Source organism: Nanorana parkeri, unplaced genomic scaffold, assembly GCF_000935625.1.
Source record: "Nanorana parkeri isolate BGI_ZX_2015 unplaced genomic scaffold, ASM93562v1 scaffold240, whole genome shotgun sequence".
Classification (NCBI taxonomy): Eukaryota; Metazoa; Chordata; class Amphibia; order Anura; family Dicroglossidae; genus Nanorana; species Nanorana parkeri.
In genome coordinates, this window is record NW_017306508.1 from 1,278,999 (window position 1) to 1,295,276 (window position 16,278).

The 16,278-nt window shown below is 44.2% G+C and overlaps 1 protein-coding gene across 1 annotated transcript in view; it reads left to right on the forward strand.

The window, feature by feature from the left end:
* LOC108787058 (zinc transporter ZIP9-B-like) overlaps window positions 1–16,039 on the forward strand; it is a 27,285-nt gene extending 11,246 nt beyond the window's left edge. The window contains exons 2-7 of the mRNA XM_018556502.1: window positions 3,932–4,037; window positions 5,015–5,200; window positions 6,909–6,977; window positions 12,774–12,859; window positions 13,328–13,462; window positions 15,364–16,039. Coding sequence (XP_018412004.1) covers window positions 3,932–4,037; window positions 5,015–5,200; window positions 6,909–6,977; window positions 12,774–12,859; window positions 13,328–13,462; window positions 15,364–15,603 — 822 coding nt within the window. The 3' untranslated portion in view covers window positions 15,604–16,039. The remainder of the gene's footprint in view (window positions 1–3,931; window positions 4,038–5,014; window positions 5,201–6,908; window positions 6,978–12,773; window positions 12,860–13,327; window positions 13,463–15,363) is intronic.
* The last annotated feature ends 239 nt before the right edge of the window (window positions 16,040–16,278 follow it).

Genomic DNA, 16,278 nt, shown 5'->3' on the forward strand with positions numbered 1-16,278 from the left:
CAACAAATCATGGTCCCCAAGGGAAATTTTAAACCCCCCCCCCCAACTATAATTAATCTTAACATAAAGCATGTCTAAATAAGGGACAGGTAGCAAGAGAGCTGTCATTATAGTCAGTACATGGGACCAATGCCTTGGACAGAAGTCAGGGAAGAGGTGCATCAGTGCAGGGAATTCAGTTTTAACATTAATTCCCAGTTAACTACTTTTGTGCCCAGTAGCTCACAAGTCTTTTTTGGCCTCTGAGATTTTAGGGTCTCAGTGTAAAATTCTAAGCCTTCCCACCCTTAAGAATAGACGCCACAGCATGCAAGTGCTGGTAGAGATGGTGTGGTAGTCAATAAAAAGAAAAACAATAGTTGTAGTAGCAATAATAAGGACCACTATAATTTTATATTATGACAAAATTGACTTTTGTCGAACATAGAGGGCCATTCACAGTCCTGAAAATTGAGCATGGTACGGCCAGCTTTAATTTCAGTGCTGGCCGGGATGACTAAAAGCTCTGAGGACAAAAAATTTATATTACTACGTCAGCTAAACAAATTCCCTCTATTGGACAGCCAGCAAAGGGGATCTGTGACTAGCAACAGCAATTCTAAAGTCTCCTCTTGTACATGTGACATCAGCTCTTCTTGATTGGAAATGTCATGGGGTGGGGGGAGGAGGTGTACAGGGTCAGTGTCAACAGCAGTCTCGGCAATGCTTAATAATACAGTGATGAATGTGTTATGGTCACATGCACACACAGCCTTTGTAATACAGATCATCTATTCAACTTCACCAAAAGCATATGTTAGGGGAAAAAATAACACATATACAGCACATCTCTGCAATACATGCTGAACACCCATGTTTTATCCCTTTAAAGACCCGGCAACTACAGAAAAAATAACTGTTGATTTGCCAGATATGCACTTAACTCCTGATTTCCTCTTTTAGGCTGACAACACTTACCTTTTCTGCACTGAAATAAAAAAAAATGGTGTCAGCCCTGCCCAGCTTTCTCTTTCTAAACTACAGAATCCCTCCTACACCCATCATCTCCATAACATAGGGAGTAATGGTTATGTAGTCCCTAGTTTAGAACTTGGGGGTGGGGGGACTAATTGGGCTCCTTGAGATAAGACAGGAAGAGTGCATGGGAGAGCTCTGAATTTCTGGCAGGATCAACAGGTATTTTTTGCATTTGTTGAATAGGTAGAACAAGACACTTTCTTGGAAATAATTAACAGACCAAAAGAGAGCAAATGGCAATGTTTAATTGTTGGGTTTCACATCCACCTTAAACCCTTTAACCCTAACCCTCCCATGTTATCCATATCTAGGACCTATAGCTGTAATATTTAGATTGCAAGCCTGCCTGCCAATTCTGAATTGTCACTGCAACCACAGTGTCTTAAAAGGCTGATTTTAATTACTGGATGCAACGCTTTTGCTCGTAGACTTGAAAAGACATGATAAAATTGCTCAGAATTGGGATCTCTTTGAAATTCACCAAAGCCTGCTTTCTGATGAGCTGTGAATGGCCGGAGTGAGAATGATCAAAGTGTGTAGAATATAAAAGGAGCTCTTCTAGAACAAAGATCAGACCGATTCATAAATATGCAGCAATGTTCTTCTCCTTCATGAGCTCTGAGACTTGACTGGCATTTGCAATGGGTGCTTACAAAAATTGTGTGTCCCTCAGTCACCTTCATTCCACTCTGGTTTCCCTATAACTTTTCAGCTGTGACATGCTGCTCTAAAGGGGTGAGCACACACAGGGTCTCATTTTTGTAATCATTTCACATGTGTCTGACTGTTAGAAAAATGTTATGGGGCTTTATCTGTATATTTGGGAGGCAGGGATGTTGGGGAGGTGCCTTATGTTACCTGCACAGGATTATGTTCACCATTTGAGTATTTTAAATGTAGGAAATATGCCCTGAGTTTCTAGGACATATCTCCTTGTACAGTATGTTCAGCTCATCTTTCCTGTCAGGTCTCGTTCACACCAGATACAGTGCATTCCGGCCCGATTCTGGCCAGAATGCACTCCCATCGCATTGTGGCCGGTTTAGTATGTTGTGCGGCAGGAGGGGGCGTAGTGGTCCATTGAAGTGAATGGCACCGTAGCCATGCCCTCTGGCATGGCACATTTTGCCTTTGGTCCGGTCCGAACAAAATAGTGCTTGCAGCATTTTGTTCGGACCGGATCAGACCGCAGGCATAATGTGCCTTGTGATCCCGTGCGGCCAGTCACATTGCGACCTGAGGGCATGGCTACGGTGCCATTCACATCAAAGGACCGGCACGCCCCCTCCCGCCCCACAACATAGTGAGCCGGCCACAATGCGATGCAGTGCGCTCTGGCAAGAATCGGGCCAGAACGCACTGTATCTGGTGTGGACGAGACCCCTCACTGCTTCCTGCGTTATCAAAATAAAACTGGCAATAGCCTTGTATTACATAGCAGGAGCAGCTGTTAGAATGCAGCCACTCCTGTAAAAAATGACACTTGCAGACAGTCTACAATTGTCATTGAGTAATACAATTTAACAATGTCTGTGAAGGTTCTCATTCATCCAGGTCATGGTATATCTGTAAAAAATAAATCAAGACAACTGGACTTGCTGTATTTTTCCTGAAGACATTTCGCTGGTCATCCGACTGGCTTTATCAATTCAAAAAAGTTTTTGACCTGCAAAAGCTAGTCAAATGACCAGCGAAACATCTTCAAGAAAGATACAGCAAGTCCAGTGGCCTTGATTGTATTTTTTATAGATATACAGTGTATCAATGTATTGTTATGTTGTATTTACTATTTCTACTATTTCAAGGTATAACCTTTAATCTACATGTGACATCAGTGAAAGAAACCTTTAAAAAAACCTTTTAAATAAATGCATTACTAAATAACCCCCTATTAACCCTAAGTTAAAGCTAATCAACCCTAATTATTCCCCCCCACCCCACTCCCACCCTTCTTCCTTTAGCTGCTTTTTGTGGAGATATTTTTTTTAAATTCAGACAATTGCCTTTTTTTTTTTACTTATGTTTTGTTTTTCAGTGTTGCATAAAAAATATGCAAAAATCTAACAAAAAAAGTTACTTTATTTGCAAATAACCGCGCAATTCTGTGTACATTATTTTAGTGTTGTTTTAAATTAGAATAAAACAAATACTTTTTTTTTTCCTTTTACTGTAAAACTGCTATTTGTAAAATTAAAATAACACATAGAAAATAAAATAATTTTGTAAGACAATATTGACAAAGAAAGCCTAGTTTGTCCCCTCCCCCCAAAAATGTATGTGTTATTTTGTCATAAATGAAGTAATTAAATCATCATCTCTGAATAAATAAACCCATAGCAAAAATGATTAAAATTGCTGTATAAGCCGTATGAAAGCAGAAGTGGTTAAGAAACTTGAGATTGAGCTGACAACTCAGTTTCTGCTGTAATTTATCATCCCTGCCTAATTCTCTTCTATGGACTACAGAGCCCCCAATGTTATGGCGATGAGGAGAGGGGGAAGTGTTCTGTGGTCCTAACACACTTCTTGTCCTAGCCTGAAAAAAGGGAACCTAATGCAGCCACTACATCTAAGGACTGATAGCTGCAATATGTTTAATTTTTGTCATTGGGTTTTAATAAATCCCTTGGATGAACTGACCCTTTAATTAAGGGTTAGCTTTTAGCCCCCAGAGGCCATGGGGCAGGTGGCAGAATGCTTAATTTGCAGGAATCAGTGTACCTGTTATTATGCCATTGGTTACTTAGTTCTGCTTGTCATGACAGTAAGAAATGTAATGATCCCCCTGGGATTAGTAGTTCCACAACACGTGGGAGGAATGACAGCTGTATTTATTTGCAATGTCTAAGTTGGCAGTAAGTCATAGTTCATCCCTGCTAACGGCTTTTCCTTTTCTGTATTTTTCTCCTTTCAGCAAAAGTTGCAGTTTATCAGTGTGCTGGGTGCCGGCTTGCTCTGTGGAACAGCGCTGGCTATAATTATACCTGAGGGGATTGAGCTGCTGGAGGGATCTTCTAAAGGTTAGTGGAATCCCTAAAGGTTTTTGGTTGTCTCTGGACATAATGTTTTGGCTGGAACGGTTGCAAAGGTTGGAGTCAAAATGATCTAAAATGACTTTATATGTTGTAGTGTTAACAGTATCCTTCACCTGAACCCATTCATTTGGAGGGATGTCAAGATACTTTGTACATATAGTTCAGTTTCTGGAGTTTTGCTAAGCATTTGACAATCTGCCCCCCAGTGCTGGATACTCCAGGGAGTTCACATTTGTACAGCAGAGGGACTCAGTGGTAAGCACACCCACCTTGCAGCATTGGGTTCGCATTTGCATCCCCAACATATTCAGAAATCAAAAGATCTCACTGCACTCCTTACCGAAGAGAAAAGACCCATGCGGACGGGTGGGTGCTTGTAGTGGCCACGGATGGCACTGTGATAAGATCAGAAAGAAAATAACGTCACCAGCACTCCAAAGTATAATCAAGCAATAGTCCATTTATTGGCACATTGCCATTCAAATGCAAGCGCTTTCGGGGCCTCAGAGGGTCCCCTTCATCAGGCTCAGAATGATGAAGCCTTATGAAGGGGACCCTCTGAGGCCCCGAAAGCGCTTGCATTTGAATGACAATGTGCCAATAAATGGACTATTGCTTGATTATACTTTGGAGTGCTTGTGATGTTATTTTCTTTCTGCATCCCAAACATGACACTATCTGCATGGAGTTTGTACGTTCTCCCTGTGCTTGCATGGATTTCCTTTTGGGTAATCCAGTTTCCTTCAACACTCCAAAGACATGCTGGTAGGTTAATTGGCTCCTGTCTAAATCGGTCCCAGTATGTTTATGTATGCATGTAAGATAGCGACCTTAGACTGTGAGCTCCTTGAGAGCGGGGACTGATGTGAATGTGTGCAGTAGGTGAAGCGCTGTGTAAAGTGTCACTATATCAATACCTGTATTACATAATCACAGTGGTTGGGTTTGTGTCTTTCTGGCAGGATCTCCAGCTAAATGCTTGAATGTTGCCCAGAATGTCAATATGACAGAGGCTGTGGCGATGGAGGAGGAAGTCATAGAAATTGCTTCTACTATCCCACCCCACTTCTTCATTGGGGTCTTCCTGGTCACCGGATTTATTCTGATGTTTATCGTGGACCAGATAGGAAGCTACTGCTCTCATCATGGTGAGTTTCATCCCTAATGTCATGTAAAAGTGACCCGGTGTCATGTAAAGTGAACCTGTGATTTACCAAAGCAAGGTACAGCAAGTTAACCTTAAATTAGGTGTAAAAGTTAGCTGAATGACATTTAGTTTGTGCATCGTAAGCAGGGCTTAAAAAATCCACTCGTCCTCTTGTCTGTGACGAGAAGATGCCGGAGCTGGATGAGTAGCTTCCCGGCTGGCTGTTTTAATTAAACGCCCGGCCGGGAGCTTTACATTCAAGCGATCAGGCGTCTCTAGATCACTAGTCGCTGTTACTGCCGTTGCCGGTCCCGAGATCGGCTGTTCCCGGCACGGCTGCACTGTCACAGGAGATCAAAGGTAGATCGGTACACGATCTCCCTCTGATCTCCTCTCCAGTCCCCCGAATTCAGGAAGTGATGTATATTACATCACTTCCGCATTCAGCTGTCTTTCCCGGCTACAGAAACTGGGAAGAAGCTGGTGAAGCAGGTCTCTGCTTCATCAGCTTCTCTGCGGGTCCCTAGGTGACAGGGGTCTTGGAGACCCCTGATGTCTCCATAAAGAGGACCTGTCATGTAAATTGGCTATCACATAGGGGGTTTCTTAGCCTTATACATTTAAGTGTAAAAAAAAGAAAAAGGAGTAATAAAAAAAAGTATAATTTTTTTTTAAATACACGCAAACATGCGTCTCGTGCATCTACGTGCGAAAACACCTATTGTGCCACACATGTTACATATCACTGCGAATGTTGCAGTGCAATAATTTTAGGGCCATTAATCATTGATAACACTAACCCGATGAGCAGTAAAAGCGTTTAAAGCGCAGCCTATGACCAATTTTCGGTGTGGTCGTTTTTTTTGATTTTGCGGACACACGCAATTTTGAGGCTTGACATGTTTGGTGTCTATTTACCCGACGTGACCCCGTGCCTTATGTTTTACCAAAAATATGGGTAAGAATTTTTTTTTTAACATAACGTAGGGAAAACATTAATTTTTTTTCCAAAATTGACGGTACTTTTTAAAATTATATAGTAAAAAATAACCCCCCCCCCCTCCCCAGTGGTGATTATATACCTCCAAAAGAAAGCTCTATGTGTCCCCAAAAAATGTTAAAATGAATTGCAATGCTATAGTCCAGTCATGCTTAAATAGTTGTTTTCCCCTTTTTCTTTCCTTGAGTGGTAACAAGGTATTCAGTGGAAATGTTGCTGTCTGCCTTTCATACTAGACCAGGCCTGGGCATTTTCCGGGCCTTGGGTGTGCGGTGGTCCAGCCCATCGACCTGCACTCTGTTATGGGTGGCTGACCGCGGTGTGTTTAACGTGTGTGCCGGCTGCTGAGGTACCCGCTAAGCAGCGACTAACTCATGGTACTGAGCAACGCACCTACTGTGTGTTACAGTGCAGCAGGTGTGTTGCATGCATTACTTTTTTCAACTGCACCACAATGCACAATATAGCGGTACAGTGTGTTGCGGCGCAATTAATCGCATTGTGGCCAGGAGGTATCTTTGGTGTGCCATTTAAAAGAATGCCGGGGCAACGCACCTGTTGCATTGTAATGCACGGTCGGTGTGCTGTACTGTGTGTTAATCGGTTCGGCCCTTCACAGCCATCAGTGTCTCATGTGGCCCCTCAAGGAAATGAATTGCCCACCCCCGGTCTAAACTGATAATAATGATAATCATTGCTTTGTTTTCAGACCCCAGGACGGGAATGTCTGCAGGAACGAGCATCACGGCCACGCTGGGTCTGGTCATCCACGCTGCAGGTAAATGTCACCTGGTAGACTGGGCACAAACCAGGGACAGCCATGTGCTGCAGGGTATGGGGAGCTCATGAGCAAAGCATGTCGGGGCCCAAAGGGTCCAGCAAAAATGTTCTTTTTCAGTTTCGGATACAGAGGTGATGGGTTGGAATCTCTGTTAGGGTTTTTTTTTTATAGTCTATGACAAGGGTAGGAACCTCAGCCCTCTAGCTGTTGTGGAACTACAAGTCCCATAAGGCATTGCAAGACTCTGACAGCCACAGACATGACTTCCAGAGGCAGATGCATGATGGGATGCGTAGTTACAGCAAAGCTGGAGGGCCGAGGCTCCCTAACCAGGATCTGTGAGGTTTTGTTGGGGAGATTTCCTCTCACTACCTGTCCCAGTGACAACAGTGTCGCCAGGACAGAATGCAGGGACAAGGACACCAAGGGTTAAATCTTCTGACAACTTTTTATTGTTGTCTGTTTCCTTGTTGCAGACTTTTTTTGTTTCTCATTTCTTACTCACTGACAATGTTGACCCCAGAACAGTAAGGAAGGGCAAATCTCCAACAGGGGTGCAGTTGGCTATGAGAACACTTTTTTTATCGTAGGGTAGGGGGATGCTGGAACCTCCCTTTAGCTTTTTTTTTCTATATGTGCTCACAATGCAGATATTCACTTCCTGTCAAGGACAGGAAGTGAGAGGTAATCTCCCAAAGAATCGTTCAGACAACAATAAAAGTATCAAAACTAAACAAAAAGAAGTTTTGTCTGGAGTTACCCTTTAAGGTCACCTGAGTGAACTCCAACGTTTACTATAGTTGTATTGCCCTTTAATTTTACATGTAACTCCGGCCTTCCCTTCAGTCTTGCACAGTTGTACCGGCCCCTCTCCTGGACTGAAATGTCTTACTCTGATATAACCGCACACGGCGAGCTTCTCACAATGTGCATTAGAAGGTGCCGCCAATCAGAGCCCAACTAATTTCCTAGGTGTCGCTGGCCCACCTACTTTCACTCATTGGATTTCAGCTAATACAAACATGGAGGCTCAGCATCACATTTGGGTGTTATCTAGGTTGGTCTTAAGCAGGGGCGTCCCAAGGCTGAGTGACACCCGGAGCAGAGACCGGGTGACACCCCGCCGTGACGTCATCGCGCATGCGCGGTCGTATTATTGACTCCTGGCGGCGGCCATCTTGGTGATGGACACGGGCAGATAGAGGGGGGGGAGGGGGGGTGGGCGTTCCCCCGGCGAGATGATGTATGCCGCCGGGTCCCCTCCTCTCTCCTGACACTGTCTGGCTCTCGGTCCGTGACCGAGAGCCTGACTTTTCATAGGGGGTGACACCAAATTGACTGCTAGTCATTTCGGTGTCACCCGGGTGCGGGCCGCACCCCACTTGTGACGCCACAAGTGCATCCTCCCTAGGTACACCCATTCCTCCAGGTTTATACATACTGATCAAGGCATTTTGATATTTGCATAACTCCTCCTCTGAGACAGCCCACTGCTTGCATCAGAGCTCTTGAGAGGAGTACTCAGCTATATACAGCCCCCCCGCCTGCCCCTACCACCTGCATTGCTTAGAGAAGCACAGAGACCAGTGATGATGTCACCGGGACTTAAATAACAAATGTAATGAAGATGGAAAGGTTCTTATTGAAAAATATCATTAGCATGTTGCTGGAGGGGGGAAGGCGGAACCAGGGAAAGTAAAATATAATCTGATTAACCTTCAATTGTTATAATGCCTTCTAGCCATAGGGTGTATGCTGCCTGCTCCTGATGATAATCTCCGGGCTCTGGTGACCTAATCAGCAGCTACTAATTGGGCCAATCATTTTCCACTGATGGAGCAGAGATCTATTGCTTTGCCTGGCTAAAGGTGCCCACACACCTTACAATTTATCTGCAGATTTATGGTGAGATGGAAAAGGTGCAACAGATTCCTCCATCTACGCTACACTGTGTGGATGGAGGAATCTCCACCTGGGCCAATCTGTTGCACTTTTTCCATCTGACCACAGAAAATCTGCAGATAAATTGTAAGGTGTGTGGGCACCTTAAGAGATTCTGCTTCGGAAACATAAGTAGCCCATCCATCCAGGATCCAGCCCAGGGACAGCTTGGCCCGTGCTAATAGCGCCATATCTGTGCTTGATCTTGATTAAACGTCTTCTGAAAACAGATGAATCCTCCGGTGAGGGCAGTTTGAGTTATCCCCGAGACGGATCTGGTGTTTTATTACCCGCCGACGTGTCCTGAAGCACAGATTTGTGAGGCTTACCTTCGGCCGGTAGTGAGGAAGTGACAAGTAATTGTGTTGTGGGAATTGTGCGTCTGGAATGCTAACCATAAACACTGCGCACATTACAAGTCACGTAGGGACAGTTATAGCTGAGCGCGCCATTTGTACATTTACTGGATTGTTGTCACTTCCAGTTGTACTGGTATCATGCTGAAGGCTTGAAAGTCAGTTAAAGGAGAACTCCAGGGAATTCTCCTTTTAACTGACCCCCAAACTACAAGGGTTAAGTGCTCGTTTTGTCTAGGGCAGGGGTGGTGGAACTACAAGTCCCATGAGGCTTTGCAAGACTGACAGTTACAGGCATGGCCCTCAGAGGCATGATAGGATGTGCAGTTTCACCACAGGTGGATGACTGAAGTTGCCTGTCTCTGATCTAGGGGCTCATATAAAGCATATATACTCCCCTGATCCTCGGCCCCCCAGCAGTCAGTGCTCACCTCACCCCTCCCCCCCCCAATCTGCTACAACGGTGGTATGACCCTCGTTGTCTTCACGTCTAATGTAGGTCAGTAGACCTAATGATGTCAGTGGGGCTTAGAATGTCAGAGCCCAGGGGAGAAGAGGCTGCAGGGATCAGTCTAGCAGCCTGGTGGGAACCTGCAGAACCAAGGATCAGTTGAGTTTTCTGCTTTATTTGAGCCCCCTAGAGTGGCACTTAACCCTTGCAGTGCAGGGGTAGCCCCACTGCAAGTGGCATCACTTGCAGTGGGGCACCGGGGTGCCACCATTGGAGGGGTGACATGCGCGATGACGTCACGGCGTGGTGTCACCTGGTCTCTGGTCTCCAAGCCTCGGGACGCCCCTGTGCAAGTGTAAGTCTTTTTTTGTTTGCCTGGAGTTCTTCAAAAGCCCAACAGAAATTGGAAGAAAATATGTTTAATCCCAAACTGCATAGAAGATTATTTACTGTTAGAGCAGTAATATTGGGGAACTCCCTTCCCCGGGTAGTGGTATCAGCTGAAAGTATAAACACATTCAAGAGACTTTTTTGGATGTCCTCCTCAGTGAATGCAATATACAGGGATATGAATATAGTGAACACACACACATACGTTGAACTGTGTCTTTATTCAACCTTAACAACTATGTAATGGGATGAAATGGGGGGAAAAATAATTTCTCAAGCAAAATTGTACAGCGATGTGGTTTTCATTTCAAGAAACTGAATTATTTTCCAAAATTGAATGTCTCTGATTATTGAATGTCCAAAAAATAATGTTCATGCAAAAGTCTAGCAGTGTATAGCCAGCTTAAGTGGAGCTGAAATGCTCGCGCGCGCACACACACACACACGTACATGAGCTGGAGCAGTGACTCCTCTCTCCATACTGCTACTTTGAAGGTTTCAATTAGAGACAGGGTGTCTGAAAGGAGACCGCCTCTGCTTTGCTCTCTAGAGAAAAGACATAGGGGGAGCTTTATTCATTCTGTTACATGGCAGAGCTGAGCTAAACAGGGGCAGTGAGACAGGTTTACTACAAGGTTACAGCATAAGTCATAAATTCTTTCCTCAGCTTCTCTAAAGTAGCTCTGCAGATAAAATAAATCATGACCCTGACCGCTTCCCATGTGACTGTTTAGAGGGAAACTCTGTTGCATGTTCAGTAATAAATCTGTCTCAGGACTTTGCAATCTGTTGCATTTGGCAGTTTAGGAATTGTAAACCTGTCGCAGAGTTTTTCTGAAGGAGAGGCGGCCTGATTTGTGACTAATTATGTCACTAATCTGCTTGATAAATGTCCCCCTGTAGTGTTCTGTGAATCCTGGGTCAGGGACACACTATGTATCAAATCCCAGAATCAGGTTGGACACAAAAATTGGGATGGACAGACTGTAGCAATGGGTCAGTTTGCATAATAGATAAAAAGTACCTGAGCAAAAAAAAACAAAACACCACCTATGCAGTACAGCTCTGCAATGCATGCACATTTCCAGTGTTTTACCCCTTTAAAAAATATACACGTAAAGAAAATACTTGTTGATCTGCCAGAAATCCAGTGCGCTCCTAAGCCCCGGACTGACAACCCTGCTGCACTAAAATTCCAAGCAGTGAGCTGACAACTCTGACTCTGCTGCACTGAAACCCCAAGCAGTGTTGTAAGCCCTCCTGACTGAGTTCTCCTATACTGTACTACAGAACTCCTACCCCCTATGTTATGGAAATAAGGACAGAGGCAGAGTAGTCAACCCACTACAGGAAAGCTCGCTGGATTTCTGGCAGCTCAATAGATGTTTTAAGGCCCCGTTTACACACCGGGGCGGTTCGGCCGCGTGGATCCGCCGACATGAACAATCCCTTATATTGCTATAGGGACCATTCATGCGACCGCACGTGCGCCAAACCGCCTCCCTCCCGAATTGCTCCCTGAGCTTCTTTTTCCGCGCTGATCAGCACGGTTTCCATACAGCTTTCGATGGAACCGCACTGATCAGCACAGTTTTGGGAGTTTTTAATCAGCTCTGAAACGCAACTCAAAACGCCCAAAACCGCCTTTTTTTTAAAATCGCGCGGAAACCGCACTGATCCCCACTTGTCCTGGTGTGAACTGGGCCTACAGGAGTAACGCATGGGAAAATGTGCCGGAGTTGTAGCGATGCACTGAATGTTGTTTTTTTATTTATTTATTTTTATTTACCCAGACATACACTTTTTTATTATCCCTCAAGAAAAAAAGCACAAACGTGTCTGTTTGGAGAATCCTTCTCCTTTTTTATGTTAAAATGTTCACATAATGAAATATTAAAGCTCGAGTATTACATTCCCCTCGGGTGTCGGCCATGTATATCCAGAATTCAGCATCTGTGAAACATTTAATTTTCTCCCCGAGAGGAAAGATCCTCTAATGTTGTATTATAAGTATATAGAATAGGAGATGAAGGGCTGCGCTGTGATTGGCCCCATGGACTATTCGTGGTAGACTGAGCTAAGCTGGGCCCTCGAGAAGTCATTATTCCAGAATTAGACATTACGATCCAGGAACACCTGACACCTGTCAGGCCTGCAGCACAATAATAAGATCGGGGATGGTACAGACGAAGAGCACTTTAAAGGGAACGGATCTCGGAGAATGCTTTTTATTAATTTATTAAATCTTTTACTTTGTAACACAAGTACAGTGAGACATGAAGGATGAAAAGGGAAACATAACGGAGGCCATAGCACAGCGTGTCACTGCAAATAAATGTGCGGCACAAAATGTCTCATCGTCATAAATTAAAGGGGTCAAACATTAACTGGTATGTGAAAGTGATGTCAATGTGTAAATGCATCTGCACCTAGAGGGAAAGAGGTTTAACCTCCCCTTACCTACGGATTCTTTACAGTAAGAGCTGTAAAAAAAAAGTTGAATAGTCTTCCACAGGAGCCAGTTCTAGCCAGCTCTGTAGATTGCTTCAAGATGTATTCCTACAACCACTGCCTGAGTCCTGTAAGGAGGCAGAGAAGAGGCTGGTGAGAATCTGACCGGCTTTGAACTAACTGACTCTCTTCTGTCCTCTACAGCTGATGGGGTTGCCCTTGGGGCCGCGGTTGCGTCTTCTCAGGTCTCTGTACAAGTCATTGTCTTCTTTGCAGTCATCCTACATAAGGTGAGAGAGGCTTAAAGAATAAATGCGGTTTCAAGAAAGTTTGCAAACATAACCATTCTCTTTGTTTCCTTTCTCCTGCTGTGCCCTTCTTTTGGAATCATAAGCGGTTTGTTTAAATTAATTTTCCATTGCTGATATCTGATAAAGCTGCTAGTAGAGGTCCGCGGATATCTACAAAGCATCCCTACTATTCATCTAGGTCTTTGTACTCGCATATAGATTCTATCTATCTATCTATCATCTATATGTGTTAAGGTTGAGTAAATAAGGGTCAATATTAATATTTTTAATATGAAGCTAAGATCAAAGATGCAAACTAGCAGGAGGAAGGTTTAAAACTAACTGTAGAAAGTATTATTTTACAATGATCTTCTCACAAAGCTGCTACTTGTGTACAGACCTTCCATGCCTAATTCCAGCAAAATGTGAAAAAATAACTTATATGGAGAAATTCCTTATCCCTCGCAGGCCCCAGCAGCGTTTGGTCTGGTCTCGTTCCTCATGCATGCAGGACTAGAGAAGAAACAAATTCAGAAGCACCTACTGGCATTTTCAGTGGCAGCACCCCTACTTGCCATTACAACGTACTTAATTCTGACAATGGTAAGCTAACCATAAACATTTTTTTTATATATGGTCCTGTGTATTGTTCCTTGAATCTTGGTGAGCTTTGTGTATTTCTTCCAGATCTGTGCAGTCATCCAGTGTGAAGCTTGGAGCTTCCTGTAATAAAGACCGCTCACTGCTCTCACTCCTTGTGCAGGGTGACTGGTCTTGTCTCCGCCCCTCCTGTAGCTTTATGCAGGTAGTGGGTGGAGCCTGCTGGGTCCCTCCCACAGCTCTGCTGTCTACACAGGATATGTACAGCACAGTGATGATAGGGCAAAAGTATCAGGTTCTCTTGTAACCAACTGCTGATACGGTAATAGCAAAAAGTTTCCCAGCACACTCACCAGCCAGCATGCAAAAAAACTTGTCTCACCGCTAAGGTTTAAAACAGAGGTTTGGATACACGTCTTCTGCAGAAAATGTGGAAGCCGCACAGCCGCGCCAAGGCACCTCCACATAGTGCGGTCCTAACTCTAAACTATGGGAGCCTCCATCTTGGAGCACATGTGGCAAAAGATCAAATTGGGTGCAGGTTTGTCAGGAGGAAGCCCAACCTCCCTTAAAGGCACAGGTACGCACAAGGGACCCCGCACATCACAACGGCAGCTGAGTCCCCCCATGCGTCACTGCACCAAATCAGTCAAGCAAAACAAATGGCAAACGCACTCATCAATTTGTTACCAACTTTGCAGTAAAGTGCACATGGAAGGGCTTTTTTTGCATGCTGGCTGGTGAGAGTGCTGGGAAACTTTTTGCTATTACTGTTTGCTCAACTGCTGATACGTTCACAGCACTCCGCTGTTACTGATGTTTTTCATCAGAGCCAGGTGACCTAACCCTGTGAAAGCTCCATGTTGGAGCTTTCACAGGGTCAACTACTCTTCAAGATTTCATCCTGGGAGGAGGTCACATGCTCCCCCATTCTCAGAAAAACTGGTAATCAACGTGGGAGCATTAGGCACGTTGGTATAAGTGGGTGTGGGGGGTTTCGTACAAGAGAACCTGTCACTTAAAGTCAATGGAATATGGGGGAAGAAAGTAGCTCTAGCAGAGGGGTGGCAAACTCCAGCCCTCCAGCTGTTGTGGATCTACAAATGCCATGAAGCATTGCAAGACTCTTGACAGCCACAGACATGACTCCTAGAGACAGATGAATCATGGGACTGTAGGTGACATATGCTTATACTAACTTAATAATCTAAATAAATAACCACAAAACACACTAGTTAATTTGAATTGGCATTAATTGGCCGCGGCATTTTATTGGGATAAATAATTAAATCAATCTTTAATAATCAGTTAAACTCAATTAACCAGTAAAATGTTAAAACCAATCATATTGCCCAGTTGTTGAAACTCGAGCAATACATCACTCAAGGGAATAGTCCCCCTCGTATGAGGTGACAAACCACATAAAATACCGTGACATGGGGGGGGGAGGCTGCTTGAAAATCAGGATTCCAACTGATGATTATTCCTAGGAGCACCTCCTTATATAGGGTGGCTGTGGAAACTTCCAGAAATCCTCGTGGCAATGTTTTCCCGCCAAAATAACGATTTTTCCCGCCAAAAAATTGACAGTTAAATTCTCTTAAAGGGGCAGTAACTAAAATATATAAAACTGGGAAAAAGCACAAATAATAGTCCCCACATTCCCATGAAAATGGGCCTCTATTGGACGCCATTTTTACATCAGATTTGTAGTTTCATCACAGATGGAGGGCCTGGATTTTGCCCACCCCTGCTCCAGCAGATGATGCAAATGCTGCAAAAACCATTGATTGCCAGATGGACAGTGCTGCTAGACAGGGATTGATCAATGGGGTTTGTGGGACTTCCTCTAGTCCAGTCAAAAAATGTTTGCTTTATTTTGATTTCTGTCTCTTGTTGTTCAGACAGGGGGCAGCTCACAGCACAAACTCAGCGCTACGGGACACGGCATGCTGTTCTCAGCTGGGACTTTCCTCTACGTGGCCACGGTTCACGTCTTACCGGAGATCAGTGGCCGGGGGCACAATCAACCCCACGGGGCATCCGAATACAGACAGCAAGGACTGGGACTGTTAGAGAGTCTGACTCTGGTGGTGGGAGCCTTCCTCCCGGTCCTGCTATCACTGGGACTTCACGATGGCTGAACAAGGACCGAGCGAGCACTGCCAACGTACCCGATTATTCCACCGGAGATCGTCCCCCGTAACAAGTCCCAGGAAATAATTCCACAACACGAGGTGCGGCCCCTGGGATGATAGAACACGAATAGGACTTTTTATATAGAACAGTGATCTTAAGATCATTAGCTAAATATGATCTCTATTGTCCAGAATGTTCTATTAACGTCTAACTTACGAAAAAATCGAGTAAATTATTGTGATTAATAGAAATAGCCGTAAAGAGATTCTGATTTCCTGGGCCTTGCTCCGGAGATTTTCAACAAAAGTTGACGTATTTCTGTCCAGTCTGCTGACGGCCATTTTTGTAATTTGGCCAATAGCGGTGTCTGTGTCCATTCTTAAAGGGAATCTGTAATGTTTTTACAATGTTTTTTTTTTTAAATATATAAACTATTTAAATACTGATCTGCTTACAGTTGAATTCCAACTTCTTACACTATGCTAATACATTTTTTTGGTTTTTGCTGCCTTTGTCCCATTGGAAAGATTTCCTGTCCTGGCCTGAATCTCCCCAGTGGGGACAGAGACAGTTCCAACCCAACCCAACCCTTCCGCACTCGTTTTATATTCAATATTTTCCACGTCATTCCTTTGGTAGTGCAATGCAGTGATAGTATGGTAATGCTCCCCTTTATCTCA